Genomic DNA, 26,915 nt, shown 5'->3' on the forward strand with positions numbered 1-26,915 from the left:
TGGAGCCATTAATCGGATTTGAGGCGGCTTTGAGATCCGTGGAAGAATTTTTTTGAAAATTTGAATCTCCTGTCATTGCCCTTTGTTGTGTGTGCCGGAGAGGAAAGGAATGGCGCTGGGGCGCGCCCTTAGGAGGGACGCCGTGAGGATCCAGGCGATGGAGGCGCCGTGAGGCTGGATGCGCCGCGCGAGGTGAGGAAAAGGCTTTTGGCCGGGGGAGCGCCAGGTTTTTGGCGCCGGGGCTCCAAAACCCTCGATCGCCCCTGTCCCATCCTAGGTTAAGATTCCCGCTCGCAGCATCGGTGGAGCTGGGGCGCCGGGGCTGGATCTAGCAGAGGGGTTTTGGGATTTTCGAATAGCCGCCTTTTTCTTCGTGGGGAGATTCCAAGCTTTTTAGACGCATTAGGGGCCGGAGCTGGGGAATAGTGGGCGCAAAGAAACGATAGAGCCGACCATTTTAGAGGGCGACCATGCAGCTAAATGGGATTAAGGCCGACCAGTTTGACAAGGATGAGAAACCTGGTAAGTCCCTTTTGCTTTGTGTTTTCTTTTCACTGGTTCTTTGTCTTGGGAGAACAGTGATCCCAGCGCACCTTGATATGAATGGTAGCAGCCTCGTTACTATGCAAGGCCCGGGAAAGCTTCCACTCTACTCGAGCTCGAGGTACATAGTCTGTTGGGCTTCTTAGTTTCATTCTTGAGTTTTCTGGTTTTATTTTTCTTTTTCCTTCTTGGATAGATTGTCAAGAACATCGCAGGCGTTACCATCGTCACAAGTCCCGCCTGCTCAACCTGGAGAACCTGGTCGTAAGCCAGTTCGGCAGCTCAACTTTTCCTCCATGTGAGAGCATTTTGCCTTCTAGTTTTAAGACGATGGCTGATCCTAGTTCTTATAGACTACCAAGGCCGCCGGTCTACGAGCTCAAAGAAGTTGCGGCCAAGAAGTGCAAGCAGTGCAATTGTAAAAACACTCGGTGCTTGAAGCTGTAAGTTCATCTATTGCTTTCCGTCCTTTCTACAAGTACTGAAAGTGTTCTCCTTTTTTACACCAGGTATTGTGAGTGTTTTGCCTCTGGGACTTATTGTGATGGTTGCAATTGCCTTAACTGTTGCAATAACGTCGAGAACGAGGCAGTAAGACAAGAGGCAGTGGAGGTAACTTTGGAACGAAATCCAAATGCTTTCAGGCCTAAAATTGCAAACACGCAACATGCGATTCGCGACAGTGCGGTAAGTGCCTCGGGCATAGATTCAAATTCGTTTATAACTGGTTGTCTTACAGGACGACATGAGATTGGGAAAACATAACAAAGGATGCAACTGCAAAAAGTCTGGGTGCTTGAAGAAGTATTGCGAATGTTTTCAGGCCAACATTTTGTGCTCAGACAACTGCAAGTGTGTCGACTGCAAGAACTACGACAGCAGCGACGAGAGAAGAGCACTATATCAGCCAGATTACAGCCAAAGTACATACCACGGAGGACCACCTCCCTATACAACCTCTGCAACGGGCTCACTGGCCTGCGTCTCTTCTTCTCCCATGCCTGCAAAGAAGAGAAGGACAAGCGACCTTGTCTTTGTTGGCGAGAGTCTGAAAGTGCAGCAACCAATTTACAGAACGTTACAAGGAATCCAGGTACGGTATCGAGATTTTCAATCCTAATGCTTAAACGTGTTTTGCTGCAGGACGCAAAGCTTTCTGGTTCCATGCTCCCTCCAAACTCATCCCTTTCGGCAAAAACCATTCAAACGTATGACCGTTTTTCTTTTCCTTTTTTTCTTGGCATTAATTTATTCCTACGTTCCTTGCGTAGTTCTCTCTTGGCAGGCGTAGTACAACCAGAGACAGTTTCTGATCTTTGCAATCTTCTGGTCATGGCGTCCGCTGAGGCTGCTAAAGCGATGATCGGTAACACTATGTATGCAAGCTTGCAATGCACCGTTCTTATATCTTTCTTTGGCTTGCAGCCTCGGGCCCTGTCTCGAAGAGGCCTGCGGAAAATGGACAAGAGGCTGGCTCTGGACAGGGTGACGAAGATATCCGAGAAAAGCGACCAATGTCACCGGGAACACTAGCGCTGATGTGCGACGAGCAGGATCCACTCTTCACCCCGGCCACGCACGGGGACTACGACAAAGAGCTGGCTGCCGAGCAAGAGCGTCTCATTCTCGAAGAGTTTCGTGACTGCCTCCGGAAGATCATCACTGTCGGCAGGAAGCGAGGTACACTGCTGTTCTCACAAACTTTGGTTTTAAACTTTCCTTTTTCCATTTGCAGCCACTCTATTATCTACAGAAGCCGCAAGGAGTGAGCTTTTGGCAGCGACTCTTCAAAAGAATCGCGAGTCCCCGGGTGTAGCAGCACAGGCAGATAGTCCTGCTTGGACACAAGATAAGAAACCCACTGTAAACGGCTAAACTCATTCTTTTTTTCTCTGTTAATTCGATTCCAGTGGAGTTTTCTATAGCGACTTGGTCTTGAAATTATTCAAGTGATCGTTTCCATAAATAAGAACACACAAGGAGTGAATCACGGCTCTGGCTGCATCTTCTCGGTTTCCTCTCTGATCGACTGGAACAAGACCGACGAGAGGTAACGTTCGCCAAAGCTTGGAAGAATCACCTGCATTGTACGCTCTCGATATCATCTCCAGAATGACAACTAGTACACAACTTACCACAATGAGCTTGTTCTCATTCTCGGGTCTCTTCGCAATCCGGATCGCAGCTGCAACAGCAGCTCCAGATGAAATACCAACCAGCAGTCCTTCCTTGAGAGCAAGCTGCTTTGCCATCTCGACTGCGTCGTTGCTAGAGATCTCCACGACCTCGTCGAGAATTCCGACTTCCAAGATCCCGGGAATAAATCCAGCTCCCATTCCTTGAATCTTGTGAGGTCCTGCAAGGTGAGAAAATGGACGAGGTGGTGATTAAAATGCACAGAATTGACAACCAAATACCTGGTTTGCCACCGGATAAGACGTTGCTCTCAGTTGGCTCCACACCAACAATCTGAAACTCTTGCGTGAAAAACCGAAAGCTAGAGAGACGGTTGCTTTCTTACTTTGATATTCGGGTTCTTGTCCTTGAGATATCGCCCGGCACCGGTCACAGTACCGCCAGTTCCAATCCCCGAAACGAAAAAATCGATTTTTCCTTGGGTGTCCTCCCAAATCTCTGGTCCCGTGGTTTCAAAGTGAATCTATAGCAAAAAAGAGGACGAAGAAGAAAAAGTTAGGTGGTAAAAGAGAATTGGTGATATCTTACTTTCGGATTAGCCGGGTTCTCAAACTGCTGAAGCATGTACGCGTTTGGTGTGTTGCTCACGATCTCTTCAGCCTTGGAGACAGCTCCCTTCATGCCTTTGGCAGGATCAGTGAGAACCAGCTCGGCTCCAAATGCCTTGAGTAGAACTCGGCGTTCCATGCTCATCGACGCGGGCATGGTCAGGATGAGCTTGTAGCCCTTGGCCGCAGCGATGAACGCCAGACCAATTCCAGTGTTTCCACTCGTAGGCTCCACGAGAACGCTCTACAGGAAACAAACAGGAGAGCCAACCAAGTTTGGACGAGAAGACCAAGAAATTTTGTTTGTTTTTTTCTACCTTTCCAGGAGAGATGGCACCTTTGGCCTCGGCATCGGAGATCATGCTCAATCCAATTCGGTCCTTGACACTGCAGCAAGGCTCCATGATCTCCAATTTCGCAGCGATGTTCGCGACGCATCCTTCCACCACGCTGTTGAGATAAACCATCGGCGTCTTCCCAATCAGCTAGAGACAAAGAAGTCAAACAAAGAAAAAATTGGATCAGATAATGCAAGCAAGAATGCCACGATCCAAGAAATTGGTACCTGGGTGACATCCTCGGCGATGTTGAGGCCGCCCTCGCCCGCGGCCGGAGCTGGATCCTTGGCCAGGCTAGCCCGCAGATTACCTCCTGGAAATGCCGATCGGAGCGCCGGCGATGCGCGGCGCCTCAACACGCCGGGCGGCGCCGCCACGCCGTCGCCGTTGCCAACGCCTAGCGCCTTCAATCCGGTGTCCATCGCTGCCATGGATTGCTCGCCCTGGAGACCGTGACCCTTGGAGAGCTCTTGGGCCATGGCAAGCGCTTATAAAGCGCCCAAACAAGAAACTTGAATAGAATTTGCCCTGCGCTTTCGAAAACATTGAGGCACGACTTAGCGAAATATTCCCTTCCAATAGAATGTTCTTACAAAGAATATCCATCTTCTTTGATAAGAAAATGCCATCTTCTGGTCGTGAAGGCGGAGGGAGAGGTCGTTTGCAATGCCATCTTGCACGTCAATCTGTTAGATTTATTAATTATTGAGGCATCTCTCAGCCCCAATCATGGCTCACTTTTACACTCTAAAGAGCTCAAACACAAAGCAAATAGGGTGGAAACTTAATCTGGTATTTCACCCTCTTTTCAACACTCACAGAACTTTTGGGGTCACTAGATTTCCTCAGCAGGTGTGTTCGAGCACTGGAATGCACTATAGCACACAAGACACACCAATGGTGAAACTCTCACCACAGGATATTGCAAGCCTCAAGCCAAACACACAAAGATATGGAAGTTGTTATCATACTTTTAAATATGTTGGTAGACACCTTAGGTGAGGCCTAGCCTGCCTCATGATTTCTCAACGCTAGCTTACATATTGCCTATGCCATCATCCTCCATACTCACTTGGATCCTAATCACAAATGCCCAATTCCAAATCCCTCTTGGGCATCATTGAAGATAGCCAAACCCTATACCACAAATTTTGTTGAGCTGGAGCTGGCGGCACTAGCACTGTCTTTGATTGCAAAACAGCGTTCTTCCTAAGACTGAAATTTCCCAGCCAAGGCTTCACTCAGACGGCCAAAGACGGAGAATTTCTTGCCGTTCTTCCTGAATGGCTCAGCCTGTCTGTCGCAAACCCCAGCTCATCGCCGGTTTTGTTCTACTCCAAGCTCTCTCAGCTCCAGTTCCTGTCGAGATTGTTCCACAGCAACGACAGGAGGCTCCGCAGTAGCTTGATGGATCTGCAGAGTGGTATTTCTCAAAGATACATACACAGCATGGCTGCTTGCATTTCTTTTCCTCCCGCCTAGAGTTTACTTAGCAGGCTACGGGTTGTAGACGCAGACAGTTCCTGAAGGCGGGCGTCCTGAAGTACTTGAAACGAGATGATGCTCCTCTTCCTCGGTCCCTGTTCTTACGGGCTGTAGATGCAGACTGCCTGGACATTGAGGTGGTGCACGCTTGTTGGAAGTTCCAGCCAGGTATGACGCTTGAGATGGAGAGCAACAGGCTTTTCCAGCATCGAGCACGTCACCGCGCGCATGACTAGCAGATCGCCACCTTGTAGAGGCCAGTCGACCAAGTATGCTGGACACTGTACTGTCTCGTCCTCTGCAAACTGGAACTGGTCCAGGGTTGCCCACGCTACCGGATTCCAGTGACGCCCGCCGCCTTCTTCTTCCAGCTCCAGCAATACAGTGGCCCCGTCGCACTGGCCAAGCACCATCAGCTTGTGCCCGTACCGGAACGGATCCACTCTACAGTAAGAGTAGCGGCCTTGAAGACCCTGTGGCAGCGGGAAGTCGTTCCAAGCTTTGGCACCGGGAATTGGAATTGCAGTCCAGGCCTTAGAGCGAGTATCATAAGCTTGCAACTTGCTACCTGGAAAGATGAGGTCCCCGGTAAGATCAGCCGTCAGTATGCCGCTATTAGTGGACTCGTTCCAGACTTGGGAGCTCGAGTGCCAAGTATAAACGGTGAAACGTCCAGATCGTATGCGCCTGCAGAGCACGTGAATGCTGAAGTGCTCCTGGTCGCCTCTCATTTCCAGCTTAACCTGACCCCAGGTGTGCGCCATCACAGGAGAGTTGCTATCGCGCTCTACGGCGGCCATGTTGAGAGCGGGGAGCTCATGTTGAAATCCGGTGCGAGGATTGCAAACGGCCACCCGCAACTTCCATCGGTAGAGCGAGTCAGACAAGATGTCGTTCCTGTCACACAGCATGCCCGAGGATGAGGCCATAGGAATGAAGCCCCGCGGCAACAGCCTGTTTGACACCACTCCTACCAGCTGCTCCTCTGGATACCAGGCCAGCACGGGCGGCTGCTCTTCCTCTTCCTCGGCTTAGCGCCGTCCGCCATGCTGCTCTTCCTCTTCCTCGGCTTAGCGCCGTCCGCCGTGCTGCTCCTCTTCATTGCCAACCCTAAGGGAATGGCCCTTCATTTATACCTAGTGTTGCCATAAATAATTATATTACCCGGGGGACAATTGGAATCAAATTTGATACCAAATAGAATGAAGTTCAAGCTCAGACATTGGAATACCACCTAGCCACCATGGCTTTCACAATCTTGCTTTGAACTCATTCGCTTTCACTAGAATACTCTGCAAACCATTATAAACATGAAAAACGTGTGAAGTACTCACCATAGTTCGCACTACTGAAACACTTATCATCCATTGCCTCGATATCCTCCCTTGGCTCCACATCGAAAAGCTGATCATAATAAGCGCTTGTACTCTCAGGAAAGTGTCCAGTCCTCTCTCATCCTTTCTCCATTGCTTGGTTTCTGGCTGCCAAGTTAGCTATCTGTCACCCGCAGCATTAAAAGATCACAACAAAACTTGCCTCACCTCACTGACAGCCATCTCAATCCATTCCCAGTTTGCTCGAACTTTTGCGCTACTATGGTCGATCGAGTTGGCTTGGCCGCAGGAGTGGCTTTCATCGCTCCTTCCGCTCAAACTCATCAGATTTTTTCCCCAACCTCAGCCACCAGATAAGTCATTGCCTGGGCAGATGCTCTAAAGCGACGCAAAGTGAATAGAGTCCCTAGAACGAAAGGCATGCTGCTCAGAGAATACCTCGAGATAAAGGGACGAGCTTGCGAGCTGTGCTTACAGCTTTGTACACTGCCAGCTCGTCGTTTCCGTCAACTCTGATGCTTGTCATGCAATAGCCTCGGCCTCTCACCGCTATTCCATTGCCTGGAGCATTCAAGAAGTTGTCAAGCAAACTAGATGGATAGAGTGCTTGCCTTTGTAATGCGCGAATGAACACGTGAGCGCTCTTCTTGACCTCAATAGTAGGATCTGTCTGGTCCACCTGGCATGCAAGAAGTGGAAAACAAGAATATAAGAAAAAAAAAAAAGAAGTAAATAAACATACTTGCAGAAGTAACCGTTCTCTGAAACAGCGGTCTCGCTGCTACTTGCGAGCAGGAAAACCAGCCTTTGCTAGCTTTCGATCCTGGTAGCGTTCTTCTAAAAAACCACCAGTCACTACTAACCCTCTAAAGAATGAGGTTGATAGACAGTGGTGGAGACACCAATGTCTTTTAGAAGGTTCACGATGCCTTTTGAGGCCATCATGGATTCTGGGGCTCTAAATCTCCAGAAAAGGACGACCAGAGGAAGGAGGAAAGTGGACAAGCCGAACCTGCTCATGATCAAGTTGCTGCTGCTGTTGCAGACGTATCTTTAAAGGACTCGTTTATTTTGTTAGGATGACCACGGGAATCTCTTGGTGACTGAGTTTAACTATCAAGTCTTGTCGATTCAAGAAATGCCACAGCTTCCGTGCTCTGTGGATGTTATAGTAGAGGATGATCTTGTCGATGTTTGCAAGCCAGGTGAGCTTGTTTCTATCATCTAATCTAAAGGCAAATCTAAAGGGAGCATCAACGGTGTTTTCAGGTGAGACTCTCCAGCTGACAAAGCTGCTTATGCTCCACAAATGAAGATCTCAAAAACATTCGAACCATTGGAAACAGGGAGGATTCGTTTAATTCACTTGCGGAGTCGCTTGCACCTTCAACATGTGGTCATTCCCTGATCAAGAAAGCCATGCTTCTTTTGCTTATCGGTGGACTGGATCTAGAAATGGCACGCATACGTGGGTGAGCATCTCGTACGGAACGCTATATAGTTTCTCTAAGGTTATTTTGTTGCAGTGACATCAGTGTCCTCCTGGTTGGGGACCCTTGTTACAAGCAATTATGAGCATTGCACCATTTGCAATTTCTACTACTGGCCAAGGATCGTCTCAGCTGCTGTAACATCCGATCAAGAGACTGGTAGGCCTTTTTAATGTTTTCTCAAAACTTGTGGCTTGACTCTTTTCATCCTCAGGTGAAAGACGCCTTGAAGCAGGAGCAATGATGCTGGCGGAAGGTCCGTGGTCTGTATAGACGAGTTTGACAAACTGAGCGACTTTCAGCGCGTTGCCATTAAGGTATGGAACAACAAACAGTCACGATAGCCAAGGCTCGTTGCAGTGTCGTGGCTGCAGCGAATCCTATCTATGGAACTGTAAGTCTTGAACGCAATACTGCAGTATGATCGATCACTTACTCCTACAAATACTATCGGGCTTCCGGACTCTACTGTCACGATTCGACTTATTGTTTATTGTGCTTGATCAAATGGATGCAGATAGTGACTGCCAAATTTCTGAGCAATGCACCGTTTTCGAGCACCCGGCGAAGGCGGAGGTAAATAGCGAGGCCAGTATTTTTTGGAATAATGACGATGGCTTTTCAGGTCTGCCAGGCGGTGCTGCAAGAAGTGTCGAGGATGATGAGCATGAACTAGGGACTACGATATTTGTGAAGTATAATCGTTTCCTGCACGGGGCAAACAAGTTTTTGAAGTTCAAAAATTCTGCCAAGACTCACGAACCAAAGCTAACTGAATGAAGAGGTAAGTCTCTCCCTCTGGCGTCGTTGGTACTTTGATTCGCATGCTTTGCAGGCCTTACGCAATTATGCGAATTCGTAGTTCTGACTTACGTGAATAACTGGGTTCACTCTCCCATGTTTTCTCCAGATATGAGGCACTTTGCCAAGCACGCTTGAGACCATGATACGTCTTTGAACAGCACACTCAAAGCTCAAGTCAAGTATGGTGTTTATTCCTCACGAATGACATGATAACTTCGTGTCTCTTTTTTGCAGGTGCTGAAGGAGGACTTGAAAGCAGCTCTAAGAGTAATGAGATTTGCTACATATGACGAAGAGCTAAACGAGATGGAAAAGCGAGAGAGGAACGAAAACAGGATGCGGAACAGAAAACCCCCAGGTACACAGAGGTATGTTTGATCAGTCCTTATCTGCTCTTTTGCAGGTGGCACAGCTGAGCCTCCAATAACAAGGTCCATTTTATTCACATTTAGGAGTATTATTATCAGTGCCGAACTATTCTTTTCCCAGTGATTGGAGACGCCGCAGACACTCCTCAAAGCGTTCAAGCTCTAGAAGATGTCACGGTGTCACAATTCTCAAAGATGGTTCGTTTGAAAGGTTGTTGTTTATCTTTGTTTCCAGGATTGACGAGTTTAATCCCAAACTAGGACAACATCTCCAGTTCAATTGATTGGAGTGCATGGCACCATTCTCACCCGAGGAGTTGCTCGGGAAATTAGAAAATCTAGGAAGAATATTCTAGAGAATATTCGTCAAAAGGTTCTCTGTAATATTCTCTAGAATGTTCTTTAAAATATTCACATCCCCAACACCACTTTAAATCCCATCAACACCTTTTTTATTAGGTGAACACCATGAGGAAGATGCAGGATTTGGTACTCCAGGGGGATGCATTGGTGATGCATCCAGAGCGCTAGGCACAAGCTCGGAGCCTGAGGCAGGCAAGAGTAGTAGCCAATCGGCGGGTGAGAGCAGCCAGTCATGCTCAACCTGGGAATTCCAGGGCAAGTCTCCAGCCCCAGGCTGCCAATCCTCCGGTGCTAGCAGCAACAATGGCAGAAGTGCCCTTTGGCTTGGCAGCAGTGGTGGGAACAGGGAACGTGGCAAACTTGGCAATAGTGCTTCTTGGCTCTTGTGATCCTACCACTCCCACTGAGGGATGATCTGAGTGGAAGAAGATTAACTTTAGCTTTTATGATCTTGCCATTCTCACTGATGGATGATCTGGGTAGAAGAAAAGTGTTTTTGGCCCTTGTGAGATTCTGCTATTCCCATTGATGGATGATCTAGGTGGAAGAAGAGTGTTTTTGGCTTTTGTGATCCTACCACTCCCACTAATAGATGATCTGGCTAGAAGAAGAATGTCACAAAGGAATCAACAGCACTACTGCTATGGCTGCCAAGGAGGCTAGAAGTCCTTCTAGAGGAATTCCGACAGTGACAATGGCTATGACATGAGCGACAAAAACAAGTTGAGTGGGGGAGAGAAACTATGAGAGATCCAAGTACCTAGGTTGTAGCTTCTACTGCGCCCCATGCTGCCATAGCTTGGGCAGATAGAGCTTGAGCAGCCAAATATGCTGCCGGACATCCTACCACGGAGTGTCTTCTGCTAGTGACACTGCAAAAGCCCTTTGTGCAAAAGCCATTGCTTCCACTGTCATGCCCCTTGCTTTCGCCCAGATCATCCATCAGTGGGAGTGGCGGGATCACAAGAGCTAGAGGCACTCTTTTTCCACCCAGATCATCTATCAATGGCAATGGTAGGATCATAAGAGCTAGAGGCACTTTTCTTCAACTCAGATCATTCATCAGTGGCAATGTCGGGATCACAAGAGCCAAAGGCACCTGGTCCAATTTCAAGCAACAGTATGCAGAACCCTACAAGCTGTGGGGTGAATTGTGTGGGAGCGTGGCCAAAGAAGGCTGAAAAGGCTGAAGGAACGTCTCCAGGTGGCAATGGATACAATGCTGATGGAGCGTCTAGTGATTGGCCACAACTTGACATCCCCATCCCCCCCTGTCCTATTGCCATCGATTCCCTTCCAGAGATCCCCAGCTTTGGAGCTGAATCTGACGATCTCCTTGAGCTCCTGGAGTAGACAGAAATTATACGATTCGTTCATTGTCTTCTCGTGTGTTCTTCTGCTCCTTGTCTTTGCCGTTCGCATTAGAATGTTGCCCGTGAAGATAAGCACTGTGTGTTCTTCAAATTCGTTTCCAGAGAAACCATCCAAGCTTATGGCTCTCGACAGTGCAGCGAGGAGCTTTATTGCGAGAGAGCGGACTTGAGCTCCCTAGGCCAGCCCCCGGAGCTTTTCGGTGACGCTTTCGGGCCAGACGCTCATTCATCGCTGACGATCCACCTTGTCCAGAGCCGGATCTTGTGCTGGGATCAAGTCCTCACTCGGATGGCATGGGAATCACCTTACTGCTCCAGGATGAGGTAGAGGGTCTCCAGATAAGAAAGAATGGCGAGTGGAAGCCTGTGAACTCCATGCCAGATGCATTCGTCGTCAACATTGGAGATAGGTAACTTAGAGAGTACCTTGCCTTTCCATCTTTCAAGTTGCCGTGGTGTCGCAAGTGATGAGCAATGGAATAGATAAGAGTGTGGAGCACCGAGTAACCTCCGGAGGTGCACGAATATCGGCGGCTTTCTTCTTTTCACCCGGCTTTGAAGCGGTTCTCAAGCCCTTGGTGCCGGACGAAAAGCCTCTCCTCAGGGAGCTTACTTTCGGGGAGTTTATCGCCGCGTATATGGGCAATGCGCTCAACGCAGAAGAACTATGAAAAGCAGTGCCGCATACCTATATGTCTAGACCACTTTTGAGGTCAAAAGTCGTCAACAAGGTCAAACAAAAACTGTTCATCATTCACATTTGAGATGAAATATCCATATTGTTTAAATTAATCCTTTGAAAATTGCATATGCTATAATATATGCTGAGAGCCTGTCATAATCCCCTCTGAATATCTTGCCCATTTTAAACCATAAATCTCTGTGTTCCTGATCATAATATATACCACCTGCTGCAATCGCCTTGACCACGGCATCGCCTATTTCATCAGCGCTGGCTCCCAAGGCCCTCTGTACGTTGGGAGAGTTTACCAGCTTCTCAAGAGCTAGACATCTCTTCCTCGTCCCATCTGATGCAATAAAAATGCCCCTCTTGTTCCGATATGTATCACGATTTCCGTGACTATTTAGAGCTAAGGTGCCTGCAAAAACAGCTTTGGTAAATACTTCCAGCATCCAAATATAATTCATGTCACTCACACTCTTCTGTCCACGTTTTGCGATCAATGTCTAGAGTCAAGCGATCCTCAAATATCAGCTGCGCAAAACAACACACAAGAGAAAAGGAAACAAATCAGAAACACACTCCAACGAAAAAACCAAAGAGAGTGTGCGTACGTGAACAATGTAGACTATCATGGCACCCAACGGCACCTCGTCTCTCAGTTGCTTTGGGCCGCCGTCAAAGTAATGCTCCGGAACTCTGTACTCGAAGTTGAAGACTAAAATCAGCCCTCTCCACGCCAGCTCCCTTATTTCTCCCAGCTCGGATTGCGAGCAAGGGACCCCATCCGGCTCCCACTGCGCGTTCCTGCACAGCTGCACGAAATGGCCGCTAAAATCCTTGCCGAAAACGGCAGCGGCGGCACGGTAGAGCTGGCGCTCGTCGCTGCTTCCCACTGCCACCGACTGTGCGTGCTCCACGATCGACTTGCCCGTGGAGCACAGCGTCTGGAGCTCGGCATGGTCGCGCTGCCCCTTCTTCGTCAGTGTCCAAGTGTAGATCAGACGGCCAATTTGCAAACTTGCATCCGTAAAGTCCATAACGTATGGAACCTCGCGAGGCCTGTGCTGGTAAACGAGCGACCTCCTTTGAACCCAGCGCTCCAGAGTTACAAGAAGGCTTTTGTCCCACTCGAATGTGGGAGTCACTCCTTCCACCACCTCCTGCCAAGAAAAAGTAAAAGAAAAGAAAAGAATAAGAAGCCTGTTGAGTCTCATCTGTGTTTTGCAAGTCGAGCTAAGGATCTTACCTCCAACACCTGACGGACGCCGGCGGTGAGGTCGATTGACTGCCACTCTACCATCGGGAGTTCCTTGAAGCAAACGTTATAGACCCTGTCGATGTTCTCCTTGGGTGGCAGATAGAAATCCTTAAACCTGTATGCGTGCACTGTGTCTAGGAAGAAGAGCAAGAGGTTGCCCAGGTGCCCCCCGCCGCCGGCTTTGGCTTGAGCTTCGAAAGCGTCGAGCCATTCGAACGGCTGCTTGTTTGCTTGGATCTGGAGCTGCAGCCACGCCAAGAAGAGCACGCAAAGTTCCTGGCTCACTTCAAACAGGCGCATGGCATCCACAAGACATGTTCGCGTCGAGAAAGTAGAGGGAACTCTAGACATGAGCGACACAAGATCTGCACAGACGACTGGTTAGAAGTGAAAAGGAAAAGAGACAAGCCATACATGTAATTCCTTCCGCCGAAGACATCGCTTCAGTGGCTGGCGTCTGAATGTCTCTCGCCTTGAGCTGCACAAAAAAAGAAGCTCTTTTACCGGTTTGCCACAAGAAATCTCGAGAACTCACCTGTTCAAGCTTCTGTACAGCGTAGTGGCAAGGGAGTACGAAGGACAGTAGCTTCCGGCCACCGTAACGTTGCTGGTTGGAGCAACCTCGCTGGCGCGTGAAATAGTCGGCAGCGATGAAGAGGTGCAAGAAAACCTCCGGGACGGGAACCCGGAGGACGTGGGCGACTGCCACAGTCCAGATCTTCCACTTGAGCTCCGACACAGTCGACTCATTTATAGCGTAGAACCACGACGCTCCTGGTGAATAATCCAGCTCCAGCCCAAAGCGCTGGAATGACCCTGCCACCACTCCCAGCAATCTAGTACCTATGCTGCTTTGGAACCAATCGGCCACGATCAGACCCACGCGCGGATCCCATCCCACCGCTGGAGTCATTTCCTCTGCCTGAGTCCATCCCGCATCCATTAGTCCTACAGGTACTCTGCATTCAAAGGTGTATTTATTGTAGTTTTCACTGAGGAATATTAAAGGAATATTGCACTAGGAATATTCAACTTATCGCAAGCATATTCCTATGGACGGATCTTTTGAAAGATCCTAACTCCCCTTACTAAATGTGGTATATATTCTCTTTTGAGAATATTATTTAGGAATATGCTTTTGATATAAAAGGGTGGTGATTTTTCCAATCAAATTAAGGCGATTGTGCACATAGTCTTTTTTGCTCTGTGTGCTTCCCTGCAAGCTGGGAAAAACACCAAGCCTCCTCTCTCCTTTTGTGTTCTTAAAGAGCACCATTATTCCCCTCTTATTTCTTTTAGGTATATCACACATAGAGTGCCATTTATCAACACTTTTGGTCTTCTAAAAGTAACCATTCCTTAAGCTGCAGCTGGGAAGCTCAGCAACATCTTCATATGCACAAAACTCATATGTCATTGGGGAAATCCAAGATAAGTTTGATAATTCTCATAGTAAAGCTGTAAGATTGGAATATTTTTTTAAATTTTCTTTTATAGATTTTTCTGTATGGCAGTTGCTCTCATATTTAAAGAAAAATTGGCAGTGATAAGTATTATAAAGCAGAGTAAAGCAAATTGCTAACTGACATCGCTAAATATATGAATTCTTATCATAATTTTTCTTTTCTCTCTTGGGAGGATTTTTGGAAATGACATCATGTAACACAATGATTGTGAAAAATGAGTATCCTTTATAAGGCAGGCTTGCTCAAGGAATATTTAACCATAACCAGGATAATTGGGCTTTTTTCCTCAAGTTGCATCGGGCTCCAAGTCATGGCAAATGAGTTTTTTTTCATTTCGATCCATAGAGCCATTCTTACTGCATGTTTCCATTGGATCTAGGTGACAAGAAACAGAAATTATCATTTACTATTGCTCAAAAGATAGGTAGATACTCAAACTTACATTAAATCATCTGAAATACTTGAATTGTGTGAAACACACAACTTTGGATCATCAATTAAACTTTCTGTAGGAAATAGTGATCAAGTTTAGCACTTGCTTGCACTTAAAAGAGTTGGAATTGCTTCAAAGCTAAAACAAGATGACAAGACAACACTTTCCAAGACTCTAATGAAGCAAATCTGAGTTTCAAATTCATGTCAAAAATGGTAGTAAGCTCTATGAGCTCAACAGGGAGAAGCTTTCAATATTCAAAAGATTATTTCATTTGTAGTCATTATCTGTTTTGTGTCTTAGGATGTTATAGTTACTTCAATCTGTTTCTATGTAAGTTCATTAGATGCTCTACATTGTAAAAAGATGTGAAAAGATTTTGTTCAGAATAGAAGTAATGTCACCAGGAAGATGATAAGTTTAATTAGCAAAAGAGGCATCACAAGGAAGAAAAAGATATTTGTTATAGCAAGGAAGCTATATTGTTCTGGTGACAAACACAGTAGCAAAAACTGAAAGGTCATAGACCCTAAACCTGAAGGAAAAAAATTGATACAAATTAGCTTGAACAACTATTAAATAAACTTTATATAGTTTCGCTAGTCATCTTCCTTACAACAGGAATGGCATTTTGTATGTCATGTAAATATTTCTTTGGTGAAATGGCTGTAAAAGACATAGTTTTGTATGTTGAGAGTGGCCCTGTGCCACGTGGCTAGTCCACGCGAGTCTTCACCGGTTCACCATGTCACACATATGTACATTTTCCATTCCATATCTGCTATGACGGATCTTGAGCACCATCACACGGTTTCACCTTTCGTTAGATGGTATCGGAGCAATGCCTGGGAGAGCGAGAAGAATTCGAAACCGTAGGATCAGGGCGACACTTGCTAGGGTGAATTGGAGCCTCCGTCTACGTAGACAGTGGTGGAGATACCGATGTCTTTTAGAAGATTCACGATGCCTTTCGAGGCCATCGTGGATTCTGGGGGTCTAAATGCCCAGAAAAGGACGACCAGAGGAAGGAGGAAAGTGGACAAGCCGAACTTGCTCACGATCAAGCTGCTGCTGCTGCTGACGTATCTTTAAAGGCTGGAGAATTACATGTCAAGCCTGATGATCACCAGATGTCAGTAAATGCAAACAAGGCCAGGAAGAAGTTAAACTGGAAGATGCTGACCTTCTAGCGAGGAAGCTGTGCCAGAGGTAGAAGCAGTGGCTACTCCTGTAAGACAAGATGGTGCTGTTAGACATACGTGCATCTACAAATGTCTGTTTGCATGACAAACGAATTCCTGGCTCAATTCTTCTCATTGCCGCCTTGAGAAGCTCGTTGAACAGCAAAATGGCGTGCAAGTCATTGGGATCCAGATCACTTCACCGTGTCAGGATGGAGTACCAATGGCGGCAAGTTGTGTGGACTACAGATGATGTTTAAACAAGAAACTCCAATAGAAGTTGCCTTGCCCTTCCAATAAAGAATATTCTAACGAATATATTTTAAATATACTACGAATATTCCAGGAAAATATTCTAGGGTTTACCAATAAGTCGCATATCTTAGCGTTGTTTTCGTGACGATGATGGGCTAGGCGATGCAGAATCCCGTGCGCACCACATAGCACACAGCCGTGCACACGAAGGTGAGCAGCAAGGAGATCAAGGAGCAGAGATCGAGCTCAAGAAGGCCGCTGTCAAGGGCAGCAAGGCGGAGCAAAAGGCCAAGACGAGGAAGAAATCTCCGGGCCGGCGATGAAGGAGGACACGAATTCCGGGCGGCTGGACAATCGCGGGTCCGCCGCCAAGAATCTCCAAGGGGAAGAAGTGGCGGGATCGACGAGCGCAGCAGGGAGCAGCGCATCCAGGACGAACAGGTACTGCTCGTGAGCGTGGAGGAGGACGTCCTCGCCGCCGAGCTCCAGCCGCTGGGATTGTCGCTCAAGGAGATCAAACCCGACGGGCATTGCTTATACCGGGCGGTGGAAGATCAGCTCCAGCTCCATCCCAGCGCGCCCCAGTACTCGTTCCAGGAGCTCCGGAAGATCGCTGCGGGCTACATCCGCGAGCACCCAGAGGATTTCGTGCCATTCATCGGCGGCGATGTGGAGCTGGAGGATTACTGCCGGGAGATTGAATCGACCGCGGCCTGGGGAGGGCAATTGGAGCTCGAGGCCCTCTCTCACGCACTCCAGAAGCACATCTTCGTGTTCTAGGCGGAGATGGCAATCGTGGAGATGGGCAGTGAGTTCCAGCGCGATGGGACGAATCCATCGATCAGGCTCTCGTACGCGTTTGGATTGGGGGAGCACTACAACTCCTTGGTTCCGGCGTGAGGAAGAACACGGAAGGTTTTGGCGGGAAGAACTGCCACGTGGCTGCTGACGTGCTCAATGGCGTTTCAGTTCTATTGCAGCTAGTGATCTTCCTTAAAACAAGTTTTTCGGTGGCAGACATAAGCGACATCTTAAGCAGATACTTGGTGCAAGCTCCTCACAAGGAGCCGTGACATCCAAGGACATGGAGTGAATAAAATCTTGTGAAAAGTGTTCAAGCTGAGGTGGTGTTGTGATTTTCTTATTTTTCTGTTATTATTTTTTTCTTGCACTTGAAGGATTTGACATTCACATTGTTGACGCAGGAAATGGTGCTGGTGGCTTCTTTGTGGTACTTCATTATTTTTGGCTATGGGAGTGGATGTCAGCTTTTGGAGCTAGATGGTATGAAACCCTGTCAGAGAAATGAAGTTCTTATATCTTGACTTTTCTTGCCAGGCATGTTTCTGAGTTGTATTCGCAATCTTGAGGAAAAAAAAGCATTGTTCTCAACCATATTTGACACGGATGTGGACAGGTTTTCTTATTTTCCTTTTCATCCTTGTTCTTTTGGAAGTAACTTGCTCTGCTGCAATAGAACTTAATTGTAATCACTTATTGCCATTGTTTTGGCCAAATTACCTTCTCACAATTGTGGTAACAGCTTGAAAGCTTTCAAAAGACAGCAGGACAACAATTGTGACTGACAACATCACTTCTTGATCAAATATGCAAGGCTGTGATTGAATCTGTCCTGTTCCCTTTTACAAGGGACAATAGTCATGCAACACATACTTCCAATGCAAAATGGTTGTAGAACTCGGTGGGTGAGGAGTCCCATCTAGCAGGAACTCAAAGTTCTGGGCTCGTTTGTCATGGAAGTGGTTTCTGGATTCAGGATATAGCTACTCCTCTAGCTGATATTGTTTGATTATGTACATAACATAGGTTTAGGGAAGTTATAAATTTCTCCTGTGATTAAATTCCCTTAATAAGTTATTTTATATAAAGGTTATTCACACTTAAAACATAAATATCTTAAAATTTAGCATATAAATTTTCTAAACACTTCCTAGTATATTATACTTCATTAATTGAAAGGTGATATATCAAACAAATACTATATTATTATTCAGATCTTTCAACTACTAGAGTGTCTTGTATTTCAATGCCAGTAGGTGTTAGAATCAAGTGATCTTTTGGCTTTGGGATTTCTATATTCAATATGCTCTCCATTCTCTTCTCTTCATCTCATCTTGTGCTCGAGTTCTTCATTTGTATAAGATCTATCAAAAGGTTGTGTAAAACACAACATACTTTCATGACATTTGGTAGAAATGCCAACTTCATTTGTAGTTGAGAGTTGAAACACTTGATGATATTGTTTATTAAATTGGCACATGATAACACATGATGGTAATTCTTTTTTATCAAAGGACAATGATGACTCTAGAAAATGCAAGTGAGAAGCTGTACAAATGATTTCTATCATGAGACTTACTTGTGAATGGTGTCGTCATAAAAGCTTTAAGTTAATATCTTTTGTCTTCTACCAAGTAAGATTTGATGTCATGGTTGATCACATTAATTTTTTGTTCTTGCTGAGACTCTATTTACTGTTGAATAGTAAAATTTTGCCATACTTGCATATCATGAACACTATCTGGAAATAGTAAGTTTAGTTTGATCATAGTGATTGATAGAAACCTCTTCCTTGCATCATAAATTGCTTGGAGAATGATGAGCTCTTATTTCAAAGCTCACTCAAAGTCCAAGATGATTAGCTTGAAAACTAAAATGCTTGAAACTTGAATTTGAAATAAAAGCTCTCCCCCTAGAACTAAAACTAGAAGTAAAAGTGGTGAGGATGAAGTTTTAGTGAAAGCCTAAATTGATGATCTACTCATAGATATGATTAGTTAGATGGATGGAGTGGAGAGCTAGGAAGATCTTAACAAAGTGATGTGATTAGGAGGGATTTCATCAGTTGCACTTGCCACAAGAGGACATGATTCTTCAATATGGCTCTTATGAATAACTCCATTACCATGCATAACTATACCACCATCTTAACTCTACCACTATAACCAAATTTAATGCCACAATTTATGCTTAAAATCACCATGCCCACTCCTCGTCACTTAAGTTAAATTACCTAAGTCATCTCACATAATTTTAACACATGAATCACAAATGATATATTATGTATGGTTTATTGTTGTGAATGTGACTTTAGGTATCAAAAGATATTTGTTAGCCAGTCCAATTTACTAACACTTAGTAAAGAGTGTCTGTAAGGATTGACCAACAAGTATCTTTCAATACCCAAAGTCACATTTGCAACATTTATGTAATGTTTATATGCAAAAGTAATCTGAAAAGAAAATATATAAAATAATTTACATATATTTCATATAGTGTTTTCAATGCGAATATATGTTATTATAAAGCTAGAAATTATATTAGTAGTTTGTGATTTTCATATAAAATGCTTAGTTAATATTCAAAACTTTTTAAAATTCCTTTAAGTTATCCATCTTACCATAATTTATACTCCATTATATATTTATGAACTTCCATAAATTAAATGATTTGATCATTTACCTCAAATGATGGCTTGTTATGTGGTAAAAATCACAAGTGTTTTAAACAACCTTCCCTTTTTTTTATTGGATTTGCACATCATCATTAAAGTTTTGGCATGAAAGATAATAAAAAAAAGATATTAACAACCAAAAATAAAACTACTTAGGAGTATCTTATATTGTTTTACATTATTCATATTCCACTTTATTATACATCCCCATTATTGGGGTTAAATAAAATTCAGAAGGCTTTAGGAGATATGCCATATGAAATGGTAGATTATTTTTAGTTTTGGAGTCTAAAATGCTTAAGAGGAGGACAATAAAAAGGCAATGTAAATCAAACTTACCAAACAAAGGGAATATACTAGTTGCACTGTAAGCTACAAGATATTTTACTTTATCAATCCTTCATACTTTATCTAGATAGCTGATTATATTACATGTGCCAAAAGTATATTGGTATAACCTTCTCAAGAGTATTAAAGAAATGACTAATTTTGGCTTCTAATCTAAAAAAATCACAAACTTGGGAAGAATTTTTATGAGGGAAAGAGGAAGAAAGAGGAAGAAAGAGGAAGAAAGAGGAAGAAAGTGCTTACCAAAATCCTCTAAATTTAGCCACCATTACTACTTTTTAAATTTCTCAAAAAAAAATTTGATTTAGGCATCTAGTGAACTTGTAACTTCTTTTCAATTTGAGTTTATCTGCCATAGCATTTGTTTGTATGCTTAAGCCAAAATATTAACGTCCTCTATGCCTGATGCTTTAGCGTGTCTAAATAGGGTTAGGTTAAGTTAGAAATAAAAGGCAATAAAGAGTAATTCAACATTCATGTGTTTTCTTATAGTGCACATGAATTCGGAGTTAAACTCTAAATTTGTTGCACTATGAAACAAGGGTTTAATACATATTAAAAATCTCTAATAAACACCACTTCTTTATATCTATCTCTTGCACATAAAATGGTGTCAAATGTTGTTTAGCACAATTTTAAGATACTGGTAGTGTATTCATATTCCATTTTATTATCCATACCCATTATTAGGGTGAAATAGGATTTAGAAGGCTTTAGGAGATATGCCTTACATAATGACTTAAGATTAGTTTCAATCTTGAAATATAAGATGCCTAGAAATTAAAAAACCAATAATAAAAAGGCAATACAAACTAAGCGTACTAGATAAAAAGAACATATTAGTCATTCTATAAGCTATAAAATATTTTATTTTATTGATTCTTTACACCTTATCCAAATGGTTATTGCATATGTCAGAAGCTTTTTGATATAACCTTCTCTCTAGAAGAAAAAGGTATATAAGATAAATAATGAATCTTAACCTCTAGTTAGGAGAATCACAAACTTGGGAGGAGATATTAGGAGGGAAGGAGGAGGGAGGAAGAAGGCATTTACTAAATTTTCTAGATTTACTTTATCTTAAAAGATCTTAGCTTAGGTATTTAGCGAATATGCAATATCCTTTAGATTTAAAACATTTGCCATAATATTTATTTGTATGCCCAAGTCCTTTGCCTATGGAATGTCAGTGTTTTTATGATTTAGCATCCAAAGAGGGTTAAATTAAGTTAAAAATTAGATGCAATAAAAAGTAATTTAACATTTACATACTTTATTGTAATATACATAAATTTAGAGACGAACTTTAAGCTCTCTCAAAGAATTTAGTTTAAGCATTTAATGAATCTAGTACTTTTTTTTTATTTAGGACTATTCATTATATACCTAAGTTGTTCATCTATGGAGCATTGGCATCCCCTATATTTGATGATTTAGCATATCTGAAGTGGGTAATGTTAAGTTGGAAATAATAGGTAATAAAGAGCAATTTAGCATTTATTAAATTTAAAACAGAATTCTAGGCTCGCTACACTATGAAACAAGGGTTTAATATATATTCAAAATCTATTCAACTTTTGGATGCAAAACAATATTAATTAGTGTTGCATTCATATATCACTTTATTATCCACCCCTATTATTAGGGTTAAATAAGATCTAGAAGGTTCTAAAAGATATGAAATGGCTTGAAACTGGGATCAGTCTTGGAATTTAATATATTTATAAAGTATAGAAAGAGGAGGATAATAAGTTAATTGTGTCATATGTACCAAAAGTCTTTTGATATAACTGTATTTTTCTCTTAAGAAAGGCACATTAGAAAAGTGATAAATTTTAGCTTTTAATTTAGGAGATTATATATTTGGGAAGAGCTATTAAGGGATGAAGGAAGAAGAGGAAGCTGGTGGTATGTTTACATTTTATATTATTGTCCATCTTTATTATTGGGATCAAATAAGATTCAAAAACCTTTAGAATATATGCCATATAGAATGGTTTGAAATTAATTCCATTTTTGGAGTTTAAAATGATTATATATTTTCTATTAACCTTCTTGGTCATAACCTTTTTTAATCTACTAGTAGTTTTACATAAATTTGATCTTTTCTTTCAATAGTGACATATAGTTCGTATAAAGTTTTTGATATTGCTCTAGAGTTGTTTTTCTGCAATTGTATTATTTCAATCCCTGAATATTAGAAAATAAAAGGATAATAAGAAAACTTCTAGTCTAGAAGAATCATTAACTTTAAAGGAGTTATTAAAAAGAGAGAGAAAAGAAACCCCCCTTCCTTTACCAACTTTATTTTTTAAAACTGATTCAAATATAAAGCTATTCTACCATGATACAATACTGGTATTTACAATTATGTAGTACATTTGAATTTGGAACAAAACTCTAAGCCCATTGTATGCACTCAAAATCCCCTATATTATATATAAAATAGTGTTAAATGGTAATTAGCATAATTTTAGCATACTAGTGATTTAATGTGAGGAGCTGGGTATCCCACCAACTAGAGTAGCATAAAATTTGGGCTTAGACCCAAGTTAAACGTAGAACAAAAAGCAATATATTTTAGCAGGAGCAAAATTAATATCTCAAGTGATTAGCCGTACTTTTAATCACTATTTCTACTATATATTTAGAACTCTTCACAGTCAATGTTCTTGTCAATATATACCCTAGTCTACCCTTGATGCAAACCATCAAGGAAACAATTCCAAAATTTAACAAAAGGCACACTTTATAAAAAACACACTAACTTAAATGAAAAAGGGTTATGTCCAAAAATTTTAAGACTTAAACACCTTTTGGCTTTCATTTACAAGGGAAAGACTAATAAAATTAACCACCTTTGTGATTTCAAGTACCACTCGACTTATAAAAGAATGATATTGCCTTGCCCACATGGATATTTAAAAAGAGTTAAAGGTTTAATTATCCTTAACACAAATCATTATATCATGAATATTTTGAGAACTATTACAAATTAACAAATGAAATTGTTTACACAACCACACTCATTTGCAAAAATGGGTTAACAAGCGAGAGATGAGAATTTGTAATAGTTATCTTTATGGATTGAATCTATGTACCAAAGTGCTAAAATAAATTTGTTATAGAGAGAATAACTCAAGAGATATTTATAAGGGTTTAAATATAGAGAGAAAAGGGACTACTCTTTTTTATAATTGGTTAAAGGTCTTTCGATACTTTAAGCATTTTTTAGTTTGAATAGTATTGTGATTGGTGACTCTTTGGAAAGTCAAACCTCAAAAGCTTACACTTGTTAGAACTAACCCAAAATGAAAGAATAAAATATTTAAAGAAATTGAATATTTTATTATTTTTCAACATTTTTAAGAGGTTCCTAAGTTAATTCATAATACTCACAAATAATATCTATAGTATGGCATATAGTCAGTACTCATGGATGCCCAATATGTATGATTTCAATTTGAGGAGTAGGAATATAACTTGAGCCTAACCCAAAATAAAAGAATAAAAGATTTAAAGAAATTGAATATTTTATTATTGCAAGATTTTAAGAGGTTCCTAAGTTGATTTATAATACTCATAATTAATAACTATAGTGTGGCAACTAGTCATCAACTTATATTGCAGTCCATACATTATAGATGCCAAATGTGTATAATTTCAATTTTAGAAGTAAGAATATACTTTGCTAAAAGGTATAAATTAATGAAAATCAAACTTGTATCAGTTACTTTTATATGATCTAATGTACCCTATCTCTCTCTTCTTAAACCAACTAGAAAAGGGTAATTTTTTTATTTTAATGGTTAATTTATCCCTATTTACCCATGATCACATATGCTACAGTAGCTTTAGATCAACTTTAGCGCAATTGCTCTATATAAGTCTTAACAATTGAGACTAACATTTCAGATATAATTTCAAAATAATGATGTATTAAAGAATCCTATGAGCATTTCCTTACAATATCTCCTATGAAGAATAGTGAAATGTGTTGTTATAATAGATTTCTATTCTCAACTTAATTGTATTAATCCATTGCGATATAGTACCATAAATAATCTTCAACCTAACCATTTATGTTTTTTGTCTACCCATTTGTTTAAGGATGAGAAACTATATTAAATTTCAACTTATTACCAAATAACTAGAATAGTGTGCCTCAAAACTTTCCCATAAATCTTAAATCCTTATTCAAGATCATTTCTTTAGGAAATTCATAAACCCACACTATTTCATGGAAAAGAGATTTGCATTTTACTTTGCATTCATAATTTCCACAATTGGAATAAAGTGTGTAATATTTAGCAACCGATCCATAACCACAATCAAAGTGTCATAATGTTTAAACTTTAATAAGTAAGTGATTGTAAGCTATTAAATGTGGACTTCCCAGAAGGTCATTTAGCCTAATACTATTCAAATCTAAGGACATTTAACCCTAAATATCCAAAGACCCATAACCAATTAGACAAAAGAGTGCACTCTTGTTCATAAGTCATTTCCCTCTATATTTAAACTTCATAAATTATCCCTCAAGTTGTTCTCTTTAATTTTTTACAATCTATCACACTTTTTTGCAAGTTCACACTCTCGTGAATGAAAGTTAAGAGCCACAGCTCTTTTGAGAGCCCCAATTTCGTGACATCCTACCCCTCGAGTTGAGCCCAACTAAAGCAAATTAGACCTACTAAATGTTAATTAACATATGGTGTGATTCCCCTAGCTAACTAACAAAGTTAGACCCGAGACCCCTTTAATACCAAATATAAACTCCTAAATTTAGACTTCTCAGAAAGTCACAAAACCTTTAACCAATTGGAAAAACTTTTGTTAATGGGCTCTTTCCGTCTATATTTAAACCCCATAGATCATCTATTAAATTGTTCTTTTTAGTTGCTTATAGTGATGAAATTAAATGTTACACTTTAAAATAGCCATATTAGTGTTGGAATGCACTACAACTTCCCAACATACTTCTTAGTTCTTCTCTTACACTACTAACAAGTAGGGTAAGAATATATATAGTCTACTACATTAATTTCCATACCAGACTAAAAAAGTCTCTTTTTCAACTAAATAAAAGTTTTTCATTTACCACTATATTCCATTGCTGGAACATCATAACATTCTTATAGAAATAATTGTAATAGGTCTTTGGACAAAGGATACAATCTTTCCTGCTTATAGTAAATAAGCCCATATTTAATTGAGAAATAAAGTTTCACATTAGCACAAATAGCAAATTTCATTGCTTCACTATTAAGGTTTTGCTTCAACAACTCTATATAATGCAATATTACTTTTTTCAATAGATCACTTTCATATAAAGCCTAAACATCTTCTAACTAGTCTAAATTGATTGCTAGAAACTAAGTTTGATAATTTAACACATCTAGAACTTATTAGATTTATAGATAATTTTGATATTGAATCTAGCAAATTTCTTTTGCCAATGAATCTACTTTGGTATAAACTTTAGTTACATCATATAAACTTTAGTATGTCCATCCAAATAATACCTTTAATGGTCCAACTCTAACACTATAGCAAACATTTCTTTTCTTGTGTGTAGGCCCTTCCAATAGAGAATAATCTAACGAATATTCTTTTAGAATATGCTACGAATGTTCTAGGAAAATATTCTAGGGTTTAGGTTGTGATCTTCGAGCGATCGAGCTATGGCGGTCACGGAGGCGGAGAGCCGCATGGAAATGCTGAGCCGCCACCAGTAAGTCGCAGCTCTTAGCGTTGTTTTCGTGACGATGATGGTCGTGGCGGCAGGCAGGAGATCAAGGAGCTGCGAAATCGAGAGATCGAGCTCAAGAAGGCCGCCGCCAAGGGCAGCAAGGCGGAGCAAAAGGCCAAGAAGAAGGCGATCGAGGAAGAAATCTCCGGGCAGGACGCGGCGATGAAGGAGCGGCAGGCCAGGGAGCTGGCTACGCTGGGGTTTGCGGGCAGCGAGGACACGAATGCCGGGCGGCTGGATGGATTGGTGAGGGCAATCGCGGGGGTCGGGGTCTCCTCTGCCGCCGCCGTGGCGGCGCCGCCAAGAATCTCCAAGGGGAAGAAGTGGCGGGATCGACGAGCGCAGCAGGACGCCGAGAGGGAGCAGCGCATCCAGGACGAACAGGCACTACTCGTGAGCGATCGCAAGGTGGAGGAGGATGTCCTCGCCGCCAAGCTCCAGCCGCTGGGATTGTCGCTCAAGGAGATCAAACCCGACGGGCATTGCTTGTACCGGGCGGTGGAAGATCAGCTCCAGCTCCATCCCAGTGCGCCCCAGTACTCGTTCCAGGAGCTCCGGAAGATCGCGGCGGGCTACATCCGCGAGCACCCAGAGGATTTCGTTCCATTCATTGGCGGCGATGTGGAGCTGGAGGATTACTGCCGGGAGATCGAATCGACCGCGGCCTGGGGAGGGCAATTGGAGCTCGAGGCGCTCTCTCACGCGCTCCAGAAGCACATCTTCGTGTTCTCGGCGGAGATGGCGATCGTGGAGATGGGCAGTGGGTTCCAGCGCGATGGGACGAATCCATCGATCAAGCTCTCGTATCACAAGCACGCGTTTGGATTGGGGGAGCACTACAACTCCCTGGTTCCGGCGTGAGGAAGAACGCGGGGAGAATTTTGGCGGGAAGAAGAGTGCCACGTGGCTGCTGACGTGCCCAATGGTCACGATTAGGGTTCTTCGTTTTCTTCATCAATGAAATATTTCGCGTGATCGTCGTCTTCTTCGTCGATTCTCTCCTCTGCCCTCCCACAGGTAAATCGATTCGTGCGCTGCGAGGACTCTCTGGATTGTAATCGGTGTTTTCTTGCAGCGTTGCGGCAGCGATGCGCGTCCAATCGATTTCTTGTTGATTCGATCTTCCCTGTGGTACGTAGCGATCGGGCACGAGAATGCCGTCAATCCTTGCTCTCTGTGCTTGTAGATGGAAGAAGGGACGCCGATTCTCGAATCCTTCA

The 26,915-nt window shown here is 42.8% G+C and overlaps 4 protein-coding genes and 2 pseudogenes across 4 annotated transcripts; 4 read left to right on the forward strand and 2 right to left on the reverse strand.

Annotated features, from left to right (window-relative positions):
- Window positions 1–75: 75 nt before the first annotated feature.
- Window positions 76–2,467, forward strand: LOC9661689 (protein tesmin/TSO1-like CXC 5). Its single transcript, XM_024687701.1, has 10 exons — window positions 76–522; window positions 580–664; window positions 740–841; window positions 897–986; window positions 1,053–1,230; window positions 1,283–1,636; window positions 1,687–1,751; window positions 1,815–1,909; window positions 1,969–2,223; window positions 2,279–2,467. Exons 1-10 carry the CDS (start codon window positions 471–473, stop codon window positions 2,416–2,418), a joined length of 1,416 nt encoding a protein of 471 aa, XP_024543469.1. The 5' UTR covers window positions 76–470; the 3' UTR covers window positions 2,419–2,467.
- LOC9661298 (cysteine synthase) lies at window positions 2,456–4,162 on the reverse strand. The gene is made up of 7 exons (XM_002982647.2): window positions 3,853–4,162; window positions 3,605–3,772; window positions 3,268–3,531; window positions 3,065–3,202; window positions 2,961–3,012; window positions 2,679–2,899; window positions 2,456–2,623 (listed from the first exon to the last, which is right to left on the reverse strand). Exons 1-7 carry the CDS (start codon window positions 4,102–4,104, stop codon window positions 2,531–2,533), a joined length of 1,188 nt encoding a protein of 395 aa, XP_002982693.2. The 5' UTR covers window positions 4,105–4,162; the 3' UTR covers window positions 2,456–2,530.
- A 3,225-nt stretch (window positions 4,163–7,387) lies between these two features.
- Window positions 7,388–9,883, forward strand: LOC9661691 (annotated as a pseudogene).
- Window positions 9,884–11,625: 1,742 nt separating this feature from the next.
- On the reverse strand, window positions 11,626–13,728 carry LOC112350786. The gene is made up of 6 exons (XM_024687599.1): window positions 13,321–13,728; window positions 13,200–13,263; window positions 12,774–13,150; window positions 12,139–12,687; window positions 12,001–12,058; window positions 11,626–11,942 (listed from the first exon to the last, which is right to left on the reverse strand). Exons 1-6 carry the CDS (start codon window positions 13,726–13,728, stop codon window positions 11,626–11,628), a joined length of 1,773 nt encoding a protein of 590 aa, XP_024543367.1.
- Window positions 13,729–15,467: 1,739 nt separating this feature from the next.
- LOC9661299 lies at window positions 15,468–17,020 on the forward strand (annotated as a pseudogene).
- An 8,589-nt stretch (window positions 17,021–25,609) lies between these two features.
- LOC9661300 (OTU domain-containing protein 6B) lies at window positions 25,610–26,687 on the forward strand. The gene is made up of 2 exons (XM_002982504.2): window positions 25,610–25,677; window positions 25,731–26,687. The coding sequence occupies exons 1-2, from the start codon at window positions 25,628–25,630 to the stop codon at window positions 26,554–26,556; spliced, it is 876 nt and encodes a 291-aa protein (XP_002982550.2). The 5' UTR covers window positions 25,610–25,627; the 3' UTR covers window positions 26,557–26,687.
- Window positions 26,688–26,915: the final 228 nt, after the last annotated feature.

Source organism: Selaginella moellendorffii, unplaced genomic scaffold, assembly GCF_000143415.4.
Source record: "Selaginella moellendorffii unplaced genomic scaffold, v1.0 SELMOscaffold_54, whole genome shotgun sequence".
NCBI lineage: Eukaryota > Viridiplantae > Streptophyta > Lycopodiopsida > Selaginellales > Selaginellaceae > Selaginella > Selaginella moellendorffii.

Bases quoted from the DNA above. Each gene is read 5' to 3' on its own strand.
- LOC112350786 (XM_024687599.1), bottom strand. From the start codon at position 13,728: ATGGATGCGGGATGGACTCAGGCAGAGGAAATGACTCCAGCGGTGGGA. The intron at 12,688-12,773 runs GTAAGATCCTTA...TTTTCTTGGCAG, and splicing joins GCGTCCGTCAGGTGTTGGAG to GAGGTGGTGGAAGGAGTGAC. The intron at 11,943-12,000 runs GTGAGTGACATG...CTGTTTTTGCAG, and splicing joins CAAAACGTGGACAGAAGAGT to GCACCTTAGCTCTAAATAGT.
- LOC9661689 (XM_024687701.1), top strand. From the start codon at position 471: ATGCAGCTAAATGGGATTAAGGCCGACCAGTTTGACAAGGATGAGAAA. The intron at 987-1,052 runs GTAAGTTCATCT...TTTTTACACCAG, and splicing joins AACACTCGGTGCTTGAAGCT to GTATTGTGAGTGTTTTGCCT. The intron at 1,752-1,814 runs GTATGACCGTTT...TTCCTTGCGTAG, and splicing joins TCGGCAAAAACCATTCAAAC to TTCTCTCTTGGCAGGCGTAG.
- LOC9661298 (XM_002982647.2), bottom strand. From the start codon at position 4,104: ATGGCCCAAGAGCTCTCCAAGGGTCACGGTCTCCAGGGCGAGCAATCC. The intron at 3,532-3,604 runs GTAGAAAAAAAC...TGTTTCCTGTAG, and splicing joins GTGCCATCTCTCCTGGAAAG to AGCGTTCTCGTGGAGCCTAC. The intron at 3,203-3,267 runs GTAAGATATCAC...TTTTTGCTATAG, and splicing joins AGAACCCGGCTAATCCGAAA to ATTCACTTTGAAACCACGGG.
- LOC9661300 (XM_002982504.2), top strand. From the start codon at position 25,628: ATGGCGGTCACGGAGGCGGAGAGCCGCATGGAAATGCTGAGCCGCCAC. The intron at 25,678-25,730 runs GTAAGTCGCAGC...TCGTGGCGGCAG, and splicing joins GAAATGCTGAGCCGCCACCA to GCAGGAGATCAAGGAGCTGC.